The 17840-nt window shown below is 36.2% G+C and overlaps 2 protein-coding genes and 1 long non-coding RNA gene across 4 annotated transcripts; all 3 read left to right on the top strand.

The window, feature by feature from the left end:
• Positions 1-718: 718 nt before the first annotated feature.
• LOC113753384 lies at positions 719-3071 on the top strand. 2 transcript variants are annotated; one of them, XR_003465031.1, is made up of 4 exons: positions 719-974; positions 1867-1909; positions 2349-2604; positions 2721-3071. It is a non-coding gene; the product is annotated as an uncharacterized LOC113753384 (long non-coding RNA). The 2 variants fall into 2 exon arrangements; XR_003465030.1 differs by lacking the exon at positions 1867-1909.
• Positions 3072-7191: 4120 nt separating this feature from the next.
• On the top strand, positions 7192-8417 carry LOC113753525. Its single transcript, XM_027297702.1, has one exon. The coding sequence runs from the start codon at positions 7359-7361 to the stop codon at positions 8241-8243; it is 885 nt and encodes a 294-aa protein (XP_027153503.1). The 5' UTR covers positions 7192-7358; the 3' UTR covers positions 8244-8417.
• Positions 8418-11914: 3497 nt separating this feature from the next.
• Positions 11915-17840, top strand: LOC113751331 (phosphoglucan phosphatase LSF1, chloroplastic). The gene is made up of 10 exons (XM_027295301.1): positions 11915-12471; positions 12613-12731; positions 13039-13501; positions 13740-13811; positions 14393-14514; positions 14920-15135; positions 15740-15845; positions 16111-16223; positions 16580-16724; positions 17051-17840. The coding sequence occupies exons 1-10, from the start codon at positions 12121-12123 to the stop codon at positions 17168-17170; spliced, it is 1827 nt and encodes a 608-aa protein (XP_027151102.1). The 5' UTR covers positions 11915-12120; the 3' UTR covers positions 17171-17840.

The raw sequence follows: 17840 nt of genomic DNA, 5'->3' as shown, positions 1-17840 counted from the left end.
AGACCTTTGTAAAGCATTTTTACCGATTTAGCCCTCAAAATGTATAAAGTTGCAACAATCCAACTTAGGTTTCAATACTTCACGAAGTGTGTGTGTGTATATATATATAATTTATTTATTAACAGATCATGTGTAAGATGTAGGACTGTCAATGGGGGGTTCATAAGAAAAGTTTTTGTAAGCCTAAATTAGACTCACAAAGTAAATATGAGATTGTGTATTAGGTATTTTGAGGACATTTTTAAAATTAAAAATTTTATTAGTGTATTTTTAAAATTTTTAATTCTCACCTATCACAACCACCTATTATCTCTTCCCCTAAATTTTAAAATCCTCACCTGTCACAGCCACCTATTACCCCTTACATTAGTCGCACTGTCCCTCTCTTTTCCCCTTCTCTTTATTTCCTGTCTACGGTAGCAACCAAATATTGTCATGGTTAGGGGTGGGCAAAAATACCCGTCGACCCGAAAACCCGAGAGATCCGACTCGACCCGCACCGAAAAATAGGATATCCGATCCGATTTCTTTTAGCGGATCAGATAGGGTCGGGTACCCGAAATATTCGGATACGGGTACGGATCGTAAAAGCAAAAACCCACGGGTACCTGACCCGGGGGTATAATATATAAATATTAAAAAATATAGGAGCAATTTTATAATTTTTTAAGTTATTAACCCTAAGTTCCTAACCTAGATCAATCCGTTGGTCATCCATTCAGAGTTCAGCCTCAGCTTCAGCCGATAATCTTCACTTCTTCAGTCTTCAGTCTTCAGTGGCCGATGCCCTTGTCACTCAAACCTAGGTCCGAAACACCGACTACTGTTAAAACTCCTCAAACTGCCTTACTCGAATCCCTTTCTCTTCAGCCCTGTTTCTCCGTTGTTGTCCTTTTCTACCTTCGAGTAAAGGGACGCTGCCAAAAGGTCGCCTGACGCCACCGACGCCGGAGCCGGGTGGTTTAGCTATCAAGGTGTTTCAATAACTCTTTTTTTTGAAGTTCAAGTCTTTCTGCAAAACTATTCTGCATCTACGCATTTGTCGAATTGGCTACATGAATTCTGATCTTTCGTCCAAATCGAAACTGGGTTGTACCTTTTTGAACTTTTACGGGATAATGATGTTGTTTGAGTTGGGCAGGTTTAACAGAAAACTATTTTTTACTGGGGAATTGGGCTGATTTCTTCTTGCTCGTTCTTCAGGAGCTCTAATATTTTGGTAAATTTTGAATTTTTATGGTTGAGCTGTGATATGGGTTTCTCAATGGAATACTTCAAGTGGTTCAAATGTTCTCAACTTGTCAATTTGGCTCATACAAGTTCATTTCTGGACTCGACCTCAATTTGTAAGAATGAATATTTTAGAAATGGTTCAGAAATTTCTTCTCTTAAATTAATCAAATATTGGCTTCTCCCCTTTGTCATCAGTCATATAATCTAGACGTAAATTTTGCATAGTTGGAAAACTTTTTTTAGTACAGTAAATTTTCTATTGATGCAGGATGTTTGAAACTGCAAGCTCCACTTGAAGATGTTTGAAAATGATATGTTAACAATTTTGGCATTGAAATTTACTTACAGTTATAAAAACTAAATAAGTTCCATTGCTTTGCAACAGATATGATTCATTGTCGTAACCATTGAAATTTTAGCCATTGATTGAAACTGAATTTTTATTGGTGAAGCAACCTAAGACTTGTGGTGGTTAATAATTGTATTCAATGTATGACAATCAAGGAGCATTTAGGGTTGTTTACACGCAAGTTTATTTCTGTTATCATGCTAAACTTTGAATTTCTAGTTGCTTTTTCTATGTTTTGCAAGTGTTGATACATACTCATTATATTCTGATATTGGATTGTCAAGGAGGACAACAATTCATAGAAGGTGAAAAAAACAAAGAATGAAGGTAAAAAACCATACTTGTACTCTTGGTCTGGCCTTCTCCTTCTATATATCATATAGCCAATCACCTTGCTTAATTAGTAAAACTCCATCATGATGAAGGAAACAAGAGGAGTTGCACCATCCAACAGAAATGGAAAATTATTATGAGTGAGAAAGATACTAGTCACATACTTAAGACACTTTTTAAAGTGCTGTTTTTCACCTAGAATTTTTTCCAATGCTTTTATTTTGCTGGTAAGAAATTATGATTGAGTGTCAAGTAAAACTGACATGGTTGTTGCTTTATTCAGTACTGAAATTTTTGTTTCTATGTATGACCCTTTATTTTATGTATTTGATGAATCTAGACATGGTTTTATGGGAGTTTCTGAGTTATGTATTAGCTGCGCATATGGTAGAGAAGTGGGATTTTCATTTGATTTGTTTTTTGAATTTTTCAGATGTCAAGTACAGGGGATAATACAGCTACTACAGCTGCAAGCCCAAATGTTGATCATTCATCATCAATGGATCCAACTATTGTTGCTAGAGCCTCTGAAACTGAGACATGTCAAGTACCACCTCCTCCAACATCCGAGACAAAAGTGTCTACCAAGAGCAGTAGGTCTTGGGTTTCGGAGCATTATGTAGTTGTTACAGCTTCTCGATAATTTGATTTGGAAGAAAGTATAACTGAACTTGAAGAAATGGAATCGGGTAATACTTTTCATATCTTGTTATCATTGCATTGAAAATTTTCTTATTCATTTGAGTTTCAACTTGTGCTCATATGTTTCTTGGTTGCTTTTATTTTTGGAAATTTCTTTTTTCAGGTTTGACAGTGGAGCATTCTATTATTAATATTGAAGATTGATGATTCTTGAAGATTGTGCTCCTTCATGTGTTGTAGAAGATTGAGGTTGTTGAAACTAACTGTCATGGCATGGCTAGGGGAGGAAAATGAAGACAGCTTCTCGATTTATGCCTATTGCCTAGTCAATGCATTATGCCATGTTTACTGGATTTGAGAATGTCTATATAGTGTACATTTTTCTCATTTATATGCCCTTTTTGGAAGTTATGTATCAGAGTAGATATTTCTAACTTTATGATTTGGTGTGGAACTACTGCTACTGATCATTTTTGAGATTTGAATATGCTGTCTTTGTCTAGTTTGAATGATACTCTATTGCTATTGCCTTTTTTTTTTTTGAATGATGCTATCGTCCAGTAGGTTCATCTTATGTCTTATGAGTTTGCAGAATTTGCATTCTTTAAATAGGGGCGGGTACCCTATGACCCGCCCCTATTTTTCGGATATCCGAGGATCGGGTACCCGAGGAAGATCGGAGTGGATTAGGGTCAAAAAATTAGTGACCCGATATGTTAGGGTCGGGTCAGCCAATTGCCGTTCGGGACGGGTACCCGACCCGTGCCCATCCCTAGTCATGGTAGCGCGAAGAAAGAATAGTAGAAGAACGGAGAGAAAGATCTGGTTGCAACCAAATACAATAGTAGGGAGAGGATGGGGGTGCAGGGGAAAATAAGGGAAGGGAAGAGGAATAAAGAGGAATGACCGACGGGGGGAAAGAACAGGGGAAAGGAAAAAGGGGAAGAATAGAGTGAGAGGGAGGACGGGTGATGGTGGCGCGTGATGGGCGAAAGTTGGAAGAAAAAAGAGGTAGTAAATTCTTTTTTTTTTTTTTCATTTTGTGTGTTCATCAGGTGTATTTGAGACGTATTTAGAGTGTTTTTGAGGTACTATTAGGGTGTTTTTAAGATGTGGTATTATAACTAGTTTTTCAAAAAAAAACCTCACAATCCAAAACAGTTTTCGAATTTTCAAAATTTCAGGTTTAGGCCCATATTAGAAGGTTCATACTCAACTTATACTTTAATATGAGATTCAGGTTTATCCCAAGTTTATAATTAAATACATAATTATATATAATATATGTTTAGTATTTATCAATTATTAATATTTCATGCTATAATATATGTAATTATATATAATTATACACGTACACGAGCCTGTCTTTAATTGAGTCCTAATATATTAAAATTCAAACTCGATCCACATTTAATTTGAATCTAAAAAATTTAGGTCCAACTTTGCTCCATTAAACATAAGGTATAGTAAGAATTTTTTCCAGAAACGGGTCGAGTTTTGATTAATATGACACCATTGATAGTCTTATGAGATGCACAACTTAGTGCGCCTGGCATGCATGGCCTCGAAATGAAGTAAGGCTTCTCTCATAAACTTTTATTTTTTTGCCCAAAAAAAAAAAAATCAATTGCTTTTTTTTCCTTTTCTTCCTTGATACCATATAATTAGCATATATAATAGGATATTGTATTACATTTTCCAAGTCTTTTGATAGCATATCTTCTTGTTCGTACAATAAGATTGAAATTGTCATTATCATCTACTTGCACCTATCAAAGCCTCAAGAGAAAGTCAAGGAAAGAAAAGTGAATTATAACTATTATTAATATTCTTTAGAAAGTAATTTTTCCTTTTGTAATATGTAAACATTTCTAAACGTTAGTGCAAGAAAGTTTAATTGAAAAATTGTTTATCATAGCAACCAAAATTTCACCACAATATACAAACCAAAAAATGATTGACCCAATGGGCTGAAAAATGGATTCAGTCAAGGCAAGTAGCCCAGCCGCGAACACGTAACAGTGTTAACTTTAAGTTTGGGCGAGCTATTTAGGGGTCGTTTGGTTAGAGGAATCAAGGTTAGGAATGGGTTTCAAAGTTAATGAAACTATTGTGAATAAACTCAAATGAACATTCGTTAATCATGCTGAATAATCAATAAAAGGGGCACTGGTGTTGATTTTTCTGAGCATAAAATTAAGTTAAGAAGATAGTATATAATTTATAAAAAAGATAGTGATATGTGTAAGCGAATGCATTTATGTTGCAATTTTGAGTGTACCAGACAATGGCTCCGTTTGGATTAGCTGTTTTTTGGGATGTTTTTGAAAAACTATGTTGTAGCAGAGTTTTTAGATTATATTTTGAAATATTTTTAGAAAATATTTTGAAATTTTTTTATTGGCACTTTATTATGAGATATTTGGTAAAATTTTAAAAAAATTTAAACTAATTTTTAGATTATCTTTTAGAGTACTTAATTGTAACTTTTATTGTATTTGAAAAACTAGTTTTTGAAAAACACTCCAAAAAAAAAATCCATTAAACACCGAGAGAGGGAAAAATAAAAATCGGAGAAATATGCAGGTCATTAAGCGTTTTAACCGTAAAGTCACAATCTTCCACCTGTTAAAGACTCTGTAATGCAGTAACAAGAAACATGAGCACAGGGTACATTAAAATTACATGGAACTTTTTTATTTGGCCAGATTATGTAGCCCCGTCACTGGACATATATGTCAACTTGGACATAATCTCCAGGATGGTTATAACCTTCTGCGCAAGGGTTCTAGAAAGTCCACGCTTCCACGTTTTTCGAGCAGCAGATTTTGGATTTTTCATAAAACGGGAAAATGTGTCTTAAGGTCTTAGTTAGGCCGCCCCGTTTGGAAGACAAGTCTCTCTGCTACAGGTTTTTTAAAAAATTTTAGTTATAGTAACCTCAAAAAAATTTTCAAAGTTTTTAAATTATATACTTTAAAATATTCAAAAAAAAAAACATATTTCAAAAATTTTTTTAAAAACTTCTACGATAAGTTACAGTAAAGTTTTAAACAAACACAAAAAAAACTCAGTTGTCAAACGGAGCATGAAGTTACTTTTCCACAGCCAGTAAGGATATATAGTTTGAAACTGACTTTTGATTTGCAGGAAAATAAAAAAGTCCAAATGAGAGCAGATACTGCCTGTCCATATTGCTTTATCGTTCGCTCAGCCGAACATTTTGATGCTTTCGTTTCTTCGTTGCGTCCATACAATAGAAGCATCTAAAAGACGGCGAAAATGCTGTGAATCTGGGGCTCATTTCGTCCAGGATAAACATCTCGATTACTAAGACGCAGACTAATTTATTTTTTTTATTTTTTGGATTGTTTATTAATGCAGATGATGCATGTGTAATACATGCACACTCATTTGGAAGCCTCCCAAATTCGTCCAATGCAGAGCTGTAAGGTTTCCAAATTCCACGTGGAACCTGTAAAATTTTTTAACCTGGTCCTATGTATTGGCGACTCTTATATGATCAACTTTTTTGTTTTTTCCTGATTAATTTCCAGTCCAATCGCCAGACAAAATTACTAGCGTAATACCCAGTTCACAACTTCTTAGTTAGCTAGCTCTATTGGTCGATGAAAATCCAACGTCTAGTCTCAGTCTACAATGTTCAATTGCATTGAAATTTCGGATTTACCAGAATGGAATTTCGGCTTTCTCTAGAATGCCGCGATCCGTAAATGGAATTCAATTAGGTCAAGATTTTAATCTAGAAGAACCCGTTTTCAGTTTCTCAATCAAAGTATGCATTTTTCTGTTGCTTCTTTATTTTTTAAAGCGATAATATGGATGACAAAGGTAGCTGTTTAGCTTGTACTATAGGTTTCAATGTTATATACTATATTATTGTTGAAGCTCTTTTCCTTGCTGTATCATTTTTTAAAAAAATTTATTTTCATGTACAATGTTATACATAATTCAACGCACGAATAAAATAATATAAAACTAGTTTTAATAATACAAGGAGACCTAGAATTTAAAAAATTTTGCAGCATGGGACCTCACATGAAAAAAAAAAAAAATTTGAAGCGGAAGACCGTGTTAGTTATGTCATGACTTTAATATGTGGCCAAAAAAGGTGGCGTTTATTATTTTCCGTTCCAAACCATTAATTTGTCAAAATAGTTAGATACTTATACATCAGGGATGATGGAAGCATCCTAAATCGCAGGTGATGAACCAGCATCTCAATCTCATGTACCATTTTTTACGCTTAGGTTGTGTTTGGATTGCATTTTTCGTCATTTTTTCTGGAAAAATTACTGTAGCAATTTAATATATGTAAGGAAAAAAAATGATAGAGAAATGTGATCACGAAAAACGACAATATTTTCCGACGGAAACAAGCAATCCAAGCATGGCCTTACCTTTTTACATTTTCCTCTTCAACCATCACCGCGCTGGAATAAACGCGGAAGCTGAGTTTACCGTTCCATTTTATGTTGGGGAGATCAGGTCCACGAGTGTGCTTACGCGTGAGTCTTGTGAATCACGGAAAGCACTTGCCTTAACTAAAAACTATTTTTTAAAACCAGAAAGGGGCGGAGCGTGGAGAATGTCAACTAAGGGTAAAACTTCGCCCTTCTTCCCCAAACTCACACCTCCAAAATACCCCTTTGTCGTCTCATATGGAGTATATATATATATATAGGCCCACGCCCGAAGTTCTCCTACTCTCTACTCACGTTTATCTTACACTCAATCAAAAGATCTACTCCTAGTATCATACCAGTAATCCTACGTCCTCATGACCTCCAAAACTATGGGTGAAATTCAAGAGGACCTTTCTGCTTGCCCAACTTTCAGCAGCTATTCGTCGGATAGGTTAGCTGATATCGCTGCTCGAGTCACCGATGAGTTCAAGAGACAGTCTGATCTCACACAAGAGAATTTGAGCGTCCTCCGTGAGGATGACGACGACGACGGCGGTGAAGATGATTTCGAGTTCTCTTTGGTGCGTGATTCTGATGACGAGCCCGAAGTGTTTTATGACGGTCAAACTCGGCCGATTTTCCCCATTTTCGACCGCCATCTCTTGGGGAATGACGGTGATACTGATGCCAAGCAATCGTCGTCTGATGCGGTTGAGACTGAAATTCGAATCCCGCTCAGGAGTTTGTTCATTCAAGACAGGGAAGAATGCGAGCCTCCGTCGTCGTCGTCTTCTTCGGAAGCCGACGAGATGGACAGAATACCGCCCGGAAGCTACTGTGTTTGGAGGCCTAAAATAGTCGAATCGTCGCCGAGTTGGGGTAAGAAGAAGAGCCACTCAACTGGATCCGAGTCCAAGAGGTGGAAGCTTCTGGATTTGCTCCGGCGAAGCAATAGCGATGGCAAGGACGGTTTTGTCTTTTTGACTCCCAGACATAACAGAGAAACAACGAAGATCGACAAAGCTCAACATCCTAAAGCAAAACAAACTTCCGCAGCCGCCGCCCAAGCTGCTAAGGCGGGGAAGAAATCGAAGGCGAAAGGCGGAGTGGCATCGCCGTCGGCTCACGAGGCGTTTTATGTACGAAACAGAGCGATTAAACAAGGTGACAAGAAGAAATCATATTTGCCCTACCGCCGAGACCTCGTGGGGTTCTTTGCCAATGTCAACGCTGTAGGCCGGACGTTGCCGACCTTCTAGTTCTAGAGGACTGCCTTGGTTAATTGAATAATAGTAGGAGTAATTAATTTTCTGAGTGGTTTATGTTCCGTCAACAATTCAAAACTCCATTCCACGCAGATATTCTTTAATTATCATTTGTTCTGTGTATATTGCCCATTAGTAAAGCTAGTACATAGTAACTTTTGCCTATTAGTATTAACTTTTTTTTTTTTAATGTAGTAGTAGTATTATCTTTTAAACGATCGGCTGTTCTGCCGTCGGGGTTACAGGCTCAATGTCAAGGATTTATGCCAATCTTATGTGCATTTTTTTTTTTACCAAGTCATCATTGGCAAATTTTTTTTTTGTTTTTTTACCGAGGTGCTACTTTACATTAATTAAAAAAAAATTGTTAGCGATTAAATGGTCTACCTGGATCCCTTTGGTGGGGGAAACCGGGAAAGACTAACTAGAAGGAAACCAGAAATGGGCATCAAAGACACAAATGATGTGCTGGATGAACAAATTGCAATAATTTAAGAAAAAAAAAAAAGAGAAAATGTCTAATCGCTCAACTAACTTAAGATCTTCTAGAATGGATCGATCATCTTGTCCATTATTAATTGTAATTCTTTTTTACGAAAATAAAACAAAAAATTGTTAGGTGTAGTTTGGTTGATCCAAAAAGAATAAATTTTTGGTGGTAGTTTGAATTCTAGATTATGCACATATTCAAATCAAACTGGTTAGTCAAAATAAAAAAAAAAGGAACAAAATTTAACTTGATGGTGACTTCAATAGTTAAAAAGTCTGAAAAATTGTATGGCAGATTACAGATTGTTGAGTAGACGTGCGTAGTACTTGAAGTCATGCTGCTAGGGAATGTCTATGGATTTTAGATTGAGAATTGAGGAAAAGAAAAGAGATATCTATGGATATTGTTTAGCTTAATTTTGACTTTCTCGATGTTAATTTTACTTGGAATGGATTTGGTTCCCCAATGGGAACAAGAAGACTTCTCTAACAGCTTCTAACAGATGGGGTTTGGTAGAGTGTAGACTAACAGCTTCTTTTAGGAACAGAAATTCTTAGCACCAAAAAAAAAAAAAAAAAAAAGGGAACAGAAATTCCAATCTGAACTCTTGAACAGAGTTAATTTGAATATCTCGTTAGAAGAGTCTTTAGATCTCCTCGCGTGCACTTTTCTTTCCCACTAACAGAGTCTGTAGAACATTAACACGCATGTAGTGAAGGTTAAGGTTTTCACGAATCTTTGGTTGTGTTTGGATTGTATTTTCCGTCATTTTTCATGGAAAAATTACTGTAGCGATTTGATATATGTGAGAAAAAAAATGATAAAAAAATGTGATCACGAAAAACGATAATATTTTCCGACGAAAACAAGCAATCCAAGCATGGCCTTTGAATTCTAGGTCTGTCTAAGCGTGAGCCTTGAAACAATGCTTGTATCGCGGTGGACCTTCCAGGAGCTCGGCCTATGTAGAATCATTCCTCCTTCCAACAACCGGAGACATTTTGGTGACAGACATTCCCTCTTTTAGGAAATGCCACGAGACCATTCCATTCCAGATGGCGCAAGACAAAAATTGGACATCTGCTGTTATCTTTTCAGACTCGTGATGTTCTGGAAGTTAATTAAGTGGCAAAAAGAAAATTAAGCAAAGAATAAAGAAAAAGCCAATGCAGTACAAGTCATGTTTGTCGGGTCCGATTCACCTAACGTAACGGGGCTTTGGTAGAAAGCTTAACATGGAGCGTGTTTGTATAGTAGATTATTTGAGATAATTAAAATAAAAAATTACGGTAACACTTTTTTTTTATGTGATTTAATTCATTCTTGCAAAGCTCTTGCTTTTGTCACTGGGCATGCAGGGTAAGGATGAGTTTTCGTAAATAATAGGTTTTGGACATTATAGACACTATCTGTTAGTTACAATTTTTCGTTTTTTACTATTCAATTCAACTTTTCCCAAACTCATTTCTACTTGCATTGCAATAATAAATACTTCCTTCATTTTATAAAGATAAATTTACTTTAATTTTCTATTTATTCTAAATTATAGATTCATTTCTTTTTTCAGAATAATAGATAATTTATCAGTTTACCATTATACACAAATATACTACTCTACTAGTCAAGTGTTTTAGTTGAAAACATAAATGTAAACTAGTATTAATGGAAGGGTATACCATGAAATTTTAAAAAATATTCCAAACTAATATTAATGGAAGAGTATTTTAGTCAAGTAAATGAATATGTTAACCACTTAAATTTTCATTTTTTTTATTTGCATGAAAATAGAAGTAGGCCTATCTTTGTGGGACAAATCATAAGACATAACAGTTAGTTAGTTGAAGAGGTTTTGATCTAATATCATTAAAATTGATGAGGCACGTGTTTAATGAGGATCTAATGAATCTTACACATGTTTTGTTCAAATTCCTTTCCTTTCCCTTTGTTAAGAACAACTTACATTGAATAAGGGTATTTTAGAAAAATTAAAATACAACTACATTATTCAATTGGAAAGTTAACTACAATTTGGGACAGACGAAAAAGGAAAACAGGACTATCAAAGTGGGACGGAGGGAGTATTAAAACAGAAAAAACATAAGAGTTGTTTTCGTGAGTGAGTATGTATTTTAGTGTCTTAGTATACTTATTTGTAATGATAAGCAAATAGTGAAAGCACATATTAGCTTCACATACTTATAGCTAGTTTGGGAGGATGGAAATGAAAAGAAAAGAAGAGAAATGATAAGTTAGAAAAGAAAAGAAATGATCAAAGTTTCTATCCAAGTTGTTTGGGAGTTTTAAAAAAGAAAAGAAAGTGAGTAATTTTCTTTTGTTTGGGAGTTGAATGCAAAGGAAAGGAAAAGATACTTAAACAAATTATTTTACAAATATGCCCTTTCTATAAACAAATGTGAGAGGGATTCATCGGGTATTAAAATGTTTTGTATAGGATTTTAAGGGTAATTTGGTCATATTAAAAAATTTACTCAAACTTCTGTCCGTACCTTCCCTTTCCGCCCAATGTTGGGTGGAAAGTTTTCCAAAAGATGGAGGGCGGCGGAATCTTTCCTATTCTTTTCTTTTCCTTCTCATTTTAACTCCAAAACAATGGAAAAACTTTTTTATCCCTTTAAAACCTTCTTTTCTTTTCATTTCCATCCTCCCAAACTAGCTATTAGAGAGAATGTGGATTTAATACCAATTTATCATTATAAAAACTGACTATAGAGAATATGAGAATTAGCAAAAACTATTCTTTGAATGCTTATATATTGTACTTTTCTTGCCATTAAAAATCCAAAATCAAAATATAAAAATAAATAAAAATATCATCATAAAGATTAATTATTCAAAATAAGAATATATAATTAGTTAAAATAACCAACCGAAAAAGGCTAATGTGGACCGGAACTTCTTTTGGTGGATTAGTCAGCCATTGGCACGTTGCATTTGCTGCGACATGGAGATATTTCCATTTCTTATTATTCCTATTCCGGAGATCCAAGAAAAATCTCGGGATCCATGTAGAGTGGAACCCAGAGAAAATCATATGACACGTGGGCAAAAAGCCCCTCCTGCCTCTTAAGACGATACCATAGATCTTAAAGTCTTTAGATCCTGCTTGCTCCTCTCATCTTTTGTTCTGCTTCTGCCTCTTTCCTCCAGTCCAGGCTCCAGAAAAGCAAAAGTTGCTGGTCACTTCTGATCCTTACTCCGCTCCACCAACCGTTCTTAATTATTTCAGTGTTTATTATTACTCTTTAAAAATCGTGGAATATATTCTTTTTAATTTCTTCAAAATTCAATCTTTTGATCATTGCTAGCGGGAATTACTACTATCTTCTCGATCTTGTTTAGCGGATAAATACAAGAGCTCCAATGTGTTCGCTGCAAATACGCAACTGCAGAGGACCCTACCATTCACCCTTCACCACCTGCTTCTCATATCAGCAGCTGCACGTGACAGTAATTCACTCTTCTTTTTGGGGCAAAGGTTTGTGTTCCGGCAGTAATGGCAGCAGCTCCAGCATTAGCGCAACCGAGAGTCGATTTTCCGATCGAAAGAGGCCACCTTTTCGGGTCTTCGCAATGTCCCCGTCGTCTTCGACTTCCGGCTCGGCATTTAGGATGAATTTGAATGAATATATGGTGACTCTTGAGAAGCCCCTCGGCATTCGTTTTGCTCTCTCTGTTGATGGAAAAATTTTCGTCCACGCTCTCAAGAAAGGGGTCTGTTTTGCTCAGTTATTTCTTCCTTTCTGTTTTACTTCTTCTTTTTCTTTGGTTTGCATTATCTTCATTATCCCGTCGTCCTATTTTTACGTAAAACTGCTTTAATGTTTGCATATTTATTGGATTGCTGAGGAGCAGGGGAATGCTGAGAAGTCGAGAATAATAATGGTTGGGGATACTCTGAAGAAGGCGAGTGAATCCTCATCATCATCATCTGGAGGGGGGCTTATAGAGATCAAGGACTTCGGTGATACAGAGTATGATTATGTACTGCACTACTGGCTCGTTACTAGCACAACTATCGCAATGCTTTGCTTCCTTTAGATTAGAAGGCATTGCACGCTACTACAACTTATTTCCTAAAAGATAGTATTTTGGAACTACCGTCTTAGAGTACTCACCATCCCACCATCCCTTTCTAAACAGTTAGAAAAAAGAATAGCAGTTGATGGCTGGTTATTCGTGTAGTTGAAAACTTAAAAGAGTAAGGGCAATGCTAAATGTACTATGGAAGAAGCAGTCTGTAGTTTATGAACTATTTTTTATTATTTTTGGTTTCTGCAGGAGGATGATGAAAGAGAAGTCAGGGACTTGTAGCCTTGTGCTTGAAAGGCCCTTCTCCCCTTTCCCGGTTCATCGGCTGTTTCTGATGAATGACCTTGATATCTTGTTTAATAGAGGTCGTGTGCCTCTTGCCACTTGGAACAAAAATATACTGACCTCAAACTTGCGATGCTCTACTGATGGTGGCAGCAATTCTGGGTTTGTTACATTCTCGTCCAAGTATGTAAATCCTCGTGGATGGAAGATTTTGAGCGATCAAAACAAAACTAGTTACCAACAAATGTTGAAGAACAATGGCCATGCTGTACCACTAAGTCCACTTGTCACCATTTTCTTTGATGAAGAGTCTGCAGCTGGTGAATGGGCTCATGGGAGTTTCCCATTGGACGAATATGTCATGGCATTGGACCGAGCAAGTGGGGAGCTTTACTATAATCATTCTCTTGGTATGCGTTATAGTAAGGTGTGAAATATTGAGCTTGTCTTTGCTCTATTTGATTCATCTGTCATACTTTTTAAGTTACTAGGAGCTAGAAGGGTCTATTGTTTTTTCAGGATGTTAAAAAAGTTTGTTAAACTCTTGGCTTTATCAATTATGATGCTTCAATTCATAATTCAGAATTTGGATAAAGCTTTAGGACCTGTTTGTTATGCATCATACTCAATGTCAATAACCCTTTTATTTCGTGTTTTGTGTTTAGATCACAGAGCAAATATATGTGGGATCATGTATACAAGCAGAAGCTGACGTTGAGAGTTTGGCTACCACTGCGGTAAGGGGTGCTACACCATTGACTAAATTATATTCTGCCCCTTACTTGACAAGGTACTCGCATGATTCAATCATTTGAAAAGGTATATATTTTCAGTCAGTAAAGCGCATCATGACAATGGCCCAAGTGAATCCGTTTTTTTTTTCTCCGTGCATGTATCGAAGTATGAAAACTTCAAACGTTGACAGTGTTGGTAGACAACTGTAGGTATCTGATGGTAAGATACCCATGGTAGGCGTATTTTTAAAAAATAAGAGCGGCAGCTTCTTGTTGAAAGCAAGTTTACAACGTTAAGGGATCTTGGATTCACATCCTGCAGAAATGACAACTAGCCACATGATCTTCTCTTGAACCAGAAAATATGAAAAGAGTATATACAGTCAATTTACAGATAACCCATTTAGTGCACATGTCAGATCCTTTGTATTGTATGTCTACCCCGTTTAAGAAGTTGAAGAGATTTCTATTAGTCAGTCTTTTCTTGGTGGTTTTTTGATGTTAAACTTAACTGTAGACCTCGTGTGTTTTCAGTGTTGGATGTCCATTTGATAGTTTATAACAGTCTGGACTTGTATAATCAGGGGATCACTGCTGTGCTGAATTTCCAAAGTGGAACTGAAGCAGAAAATTGGGGAATAAGTTCAAAAGTAATAAATGAGACATGCCAACGCTGTAATATTCTCATGATCAACTATCCCATAAGGTAATAGCTGTAATTTTTATTTACTGCCCAAGAGAATTAATTTTCTCTTATTCTCTGACATTTCACTTCATAACCAGAATTTATGTTACTCACAATGTTCTTACAAGAAAATGTGAAAATTCATTAAAGTTGTTCTAGAAATAGGAAGGTTTATGGCTGTGTCTGGTATGAATCTGTAAACATGAACAGGCATTTGGTAATACTCTTTGATATCTATAAGGCTTCTCTTTAACTCATCTCCTTGACTACTGATCGATTGAATGATATGTTAAATTAGTCTTCAGTATATATGCTTCCATGATTAACTGTTTCTCATTCTATGTTTTGAAAGTCAGTTTTAAAGAGGCATCTAAATTTTTTAGACAATGATGGCCCAATGCATATGTGAATTAATATCTAATGCAGGGAGGTTGATTCTTTTGATACAAGAAAGAAGCTACCATTCTGTGTTGGTCTTCTTTTGCGCTTACTCAAGAAGAACCATCGTGTATATGTCACTTGTACTACTGGTTTTGATCGATCCCCTGCTTGTGTGATTGCATATTTGCATTGGATGACCGACACTTCCCTCCATGCAGCGTACAACTTCGTCACTGGACTGCATTCTTGCAAGCCTGACAGGTTCTTCTCATTAACTGCCTCTGAGCATTTCTATCACAATGTTAGCCTGATGATATAGAGTTTGTGAAGCTTAAGTTTTCTCAGGCTAATTAATACCAAGGAGCATGCTTTGTAAGTTTATTACCAGTTTAGATTGGCAGATATTCTAGCGTACTTAAAAGTTCTTGCATTGTTTCCGTTCATTTCTCTATGTGCATAATGTCATCTTTTTCAAGATTGATATGTATCTCCTAGAGTATATGTCACTGAAAATCCAAGGATGACTAAATCGAAGCTGAGGCATGTACTACCTCAAGTTCCCGATCTGCTATATATTTTGGCCATTGGCTGGAATGGCATAATATCTGTCATTTTGTTATTGCATCATAACCTTAAAATGCACAGCTTCAGCTGTAATGCTTCTTTCCTAATTTTCTTTTTTATGTATCTTCTAATGATTAAATCTCTATTTTAAGGCCTTATCATGCTAAGATTAAAGAAATCTTCTCCTCATCCTCAAGAATCCAGAGAACACCCCGTTTTATGGTTTACTTCTTACAAGATAGTACTTTGTATTGAATGCATACCCGTTTCATCAACCTCAACTTCATGTATTTGGTTGCAGGGCAGCAATTGCTTGGGCAACATGGGATCTAATAGCAAGGGTGGAAAGTGGTAGACATGATGGACCTGCAACCCATGCTGTAACCTTTGTCTGGAATGGGCATGAGGTGATCAATGATTTCTTACTTTAAAATTACCTTATAGCAATATGATGGTTCCTGCAGTGAAGAATAGAGAACTGAACTTTTTGTTTCAAACTTTGATAGTCCATTACGGACAGCTAATTTCTGGAAAGACATGTTGATGCTTTTCCCTTATTTCTTTCATTTGTTGAAAGCATGATACTCCATAACTGCAGCATCTTTATCCATTAGTGCAGGATTTCTATCCATCATTGCATTAAATTCTGACTAAGTTGGTGTCTGATAACAGGGGGAGGATGTTTACTTGGTTGGAGATTTTACTGGAAACTGGAAAGAACCAATAAAGGCAGTCCATAAAGGTGGCCCAAGATTTGAAGTTGAAGTTAGACTTCCACAAGGAAAGTGAGTCTTGTTTCTTTCGAAGTAGTAATGGGCTTGAGAGAACAATTGAACTCATCAAAAACAATTCTTTTACATTTTAGACTTTCAATTGGGGAAGAAATGTACAAGTTCCTTTACAAACCATTGCATGTTGTTTTGAGTATGTTATTCCCTATCAAACCCAACCCAACCCAACCCTTAACTGGTAATGCAAGGAGCTTGAATAAATTTAGTTTAAATATTGGAATTTTCTGTCTCTTAATTTTCTTAATTTATTTTCTCCTTCTGGATTGTAATTTATTAACACACTCTGTCCCCGTTTATTTATATTCTTTTGGTTTCTGTTGCTCTGAGCTCAATGTATTTTTGGCTCTTAGGTACTACTACAAATATGTAGTTAGCGAGCAGTGGAGGCATTCAACTAGTTCGCCAACTGAAAGGGATGAGAGAGGGAATGTTAACAATGTAATTGTCATTGGTGACATTGCCAGTGTTAGGCCTTCAGCCCAACAACAAAAGAAGGTGTACCCTAAACTAACTATTGACCTTTCACATAAGAAAATGGGAGAAGACATTCTATAAGCAGTATGACTTCGTTTTTCCACTTCCATGTATTTTGTATGTGTCTAACTAATTTAACTATTAAATTCAGTTAGTTAGCCATCAAGACCCTAAGGTCAATCTAAGACTGGTGGATCTGTATTTGAGGCTGATGATGATACAGAAAGCAAAAAATCTATGGACTTTTTTTAACCAATTATATATTGACTGTGAGTGTTGGTGGGAATTTTCATTTTACGGATCCATAACATGGAAGACTGAATTCGTGGCTTGTGCCCTTGTTTCAGGATGCAAATATTGTGAAGGTCATCGAGAGGCCATTGACTGAAAATGAGCGGTTTATGCTTGCTAAAGCTGCTAGATGTGTTGCATTCTCCGTGTGTCCAATAAAGCTGGCCCCAAAGTAGCTGGTCAATCTACTCTTTTGGTCTGAGTTAGTGTACCAGGCTGATAGCTCTTGATGACACTTGAAGGCAGACCGCTTCATTTTTTAGCATCCATGTTGGGGGCAAGATTTCAAGGTACCAAATGTGGAGTTATAAGTTTTTTGCATTCGTCATTCACAAGATAAGAGGTGAATCTACTTGAAAGGAAAAGTGAAGCAAGAAATGGAAGATACGTGTGTGACTTTAAATAGGATTGGTGCAGTTTTGAAATGGATTTCTCACAAGGTTTCTGTCAGGTCTGATGGGTTCTTACAGTTTGGCTACAGATTCTGTTCTGATAGTAAGAGTTATACAATCTATAGCTACTCTGTCATTCACTTTTAGCTCGTAAGTTTTCATCCAGCAAATATAACAGGAAACACTGATGTCTCTTTCTTTATTCTTATCTTTTTACGCATGAGAGACAACAAATGTTTTATTATCTCGAAATATCATGGGGGAATATGGCTGTCACTTAAAAAGTTTTCCGGTTAATGTATTTAGTTCAGCCAAATGGAGTCACTTGTACAACACTCGGAGGAGTTGGAGGGGCTTTGACCAGGCCCCTGGGTCTGAATCTCTTCATTCATGTCCATAATCTGCAGAATGGTTATGTTCTATTCAGCTAGTTACTGGTACTCTGTTTGAAAAC

The sequence above is a fragment of the Coffea eugenioides genome, chromosome 11, assembly GCF_003713205.1.
Source record: "Coffea eugenioides isolate CCC68of chromosome 11, Ceug_1.0, whole genome shotgun sequence".
NCBI lineage: Eukaryota > Viridiplantae > Streptophyta > Magnoliopsida > Gentianales > Rubiaceae > Coffea > Coffea eugenioides.
The sequence above is the reverse complement of the archived record's forward strand: the minus strand, read 5'-3'. Positions and strand labels throughout refer to the sequence as shown.

Coding starts and splice junctions, on each gene's coding strand:
- LOC113753525 (XM_027297702.1), top strand. CDS start 7,359: ATGACCTCCAAAACTATGGGTGAAATTCAAGAGGACCTTTCTGCTTGC.
- LOC113751331 (XM_027295301.1), top strand. CDS start 12,121: ATGTGTTCGCTGCAAATACGCAACTGCAGAGGACCCTACCATTCACCC. Junction 14,515..14,919: donor ATGATCAACTATCCCATAAG/GTAATAGCTGTA, acceptor TATCTAATGCAG/GGAGGTTGATTCTTTTGATA. Junction 16,725..17,050: donor CAGCCCAACAACAAAAGAAG/GTGTACCCTAAA, acceptor CCCTTGTTTCAG/GATGCAAATATTGTGAAGGT.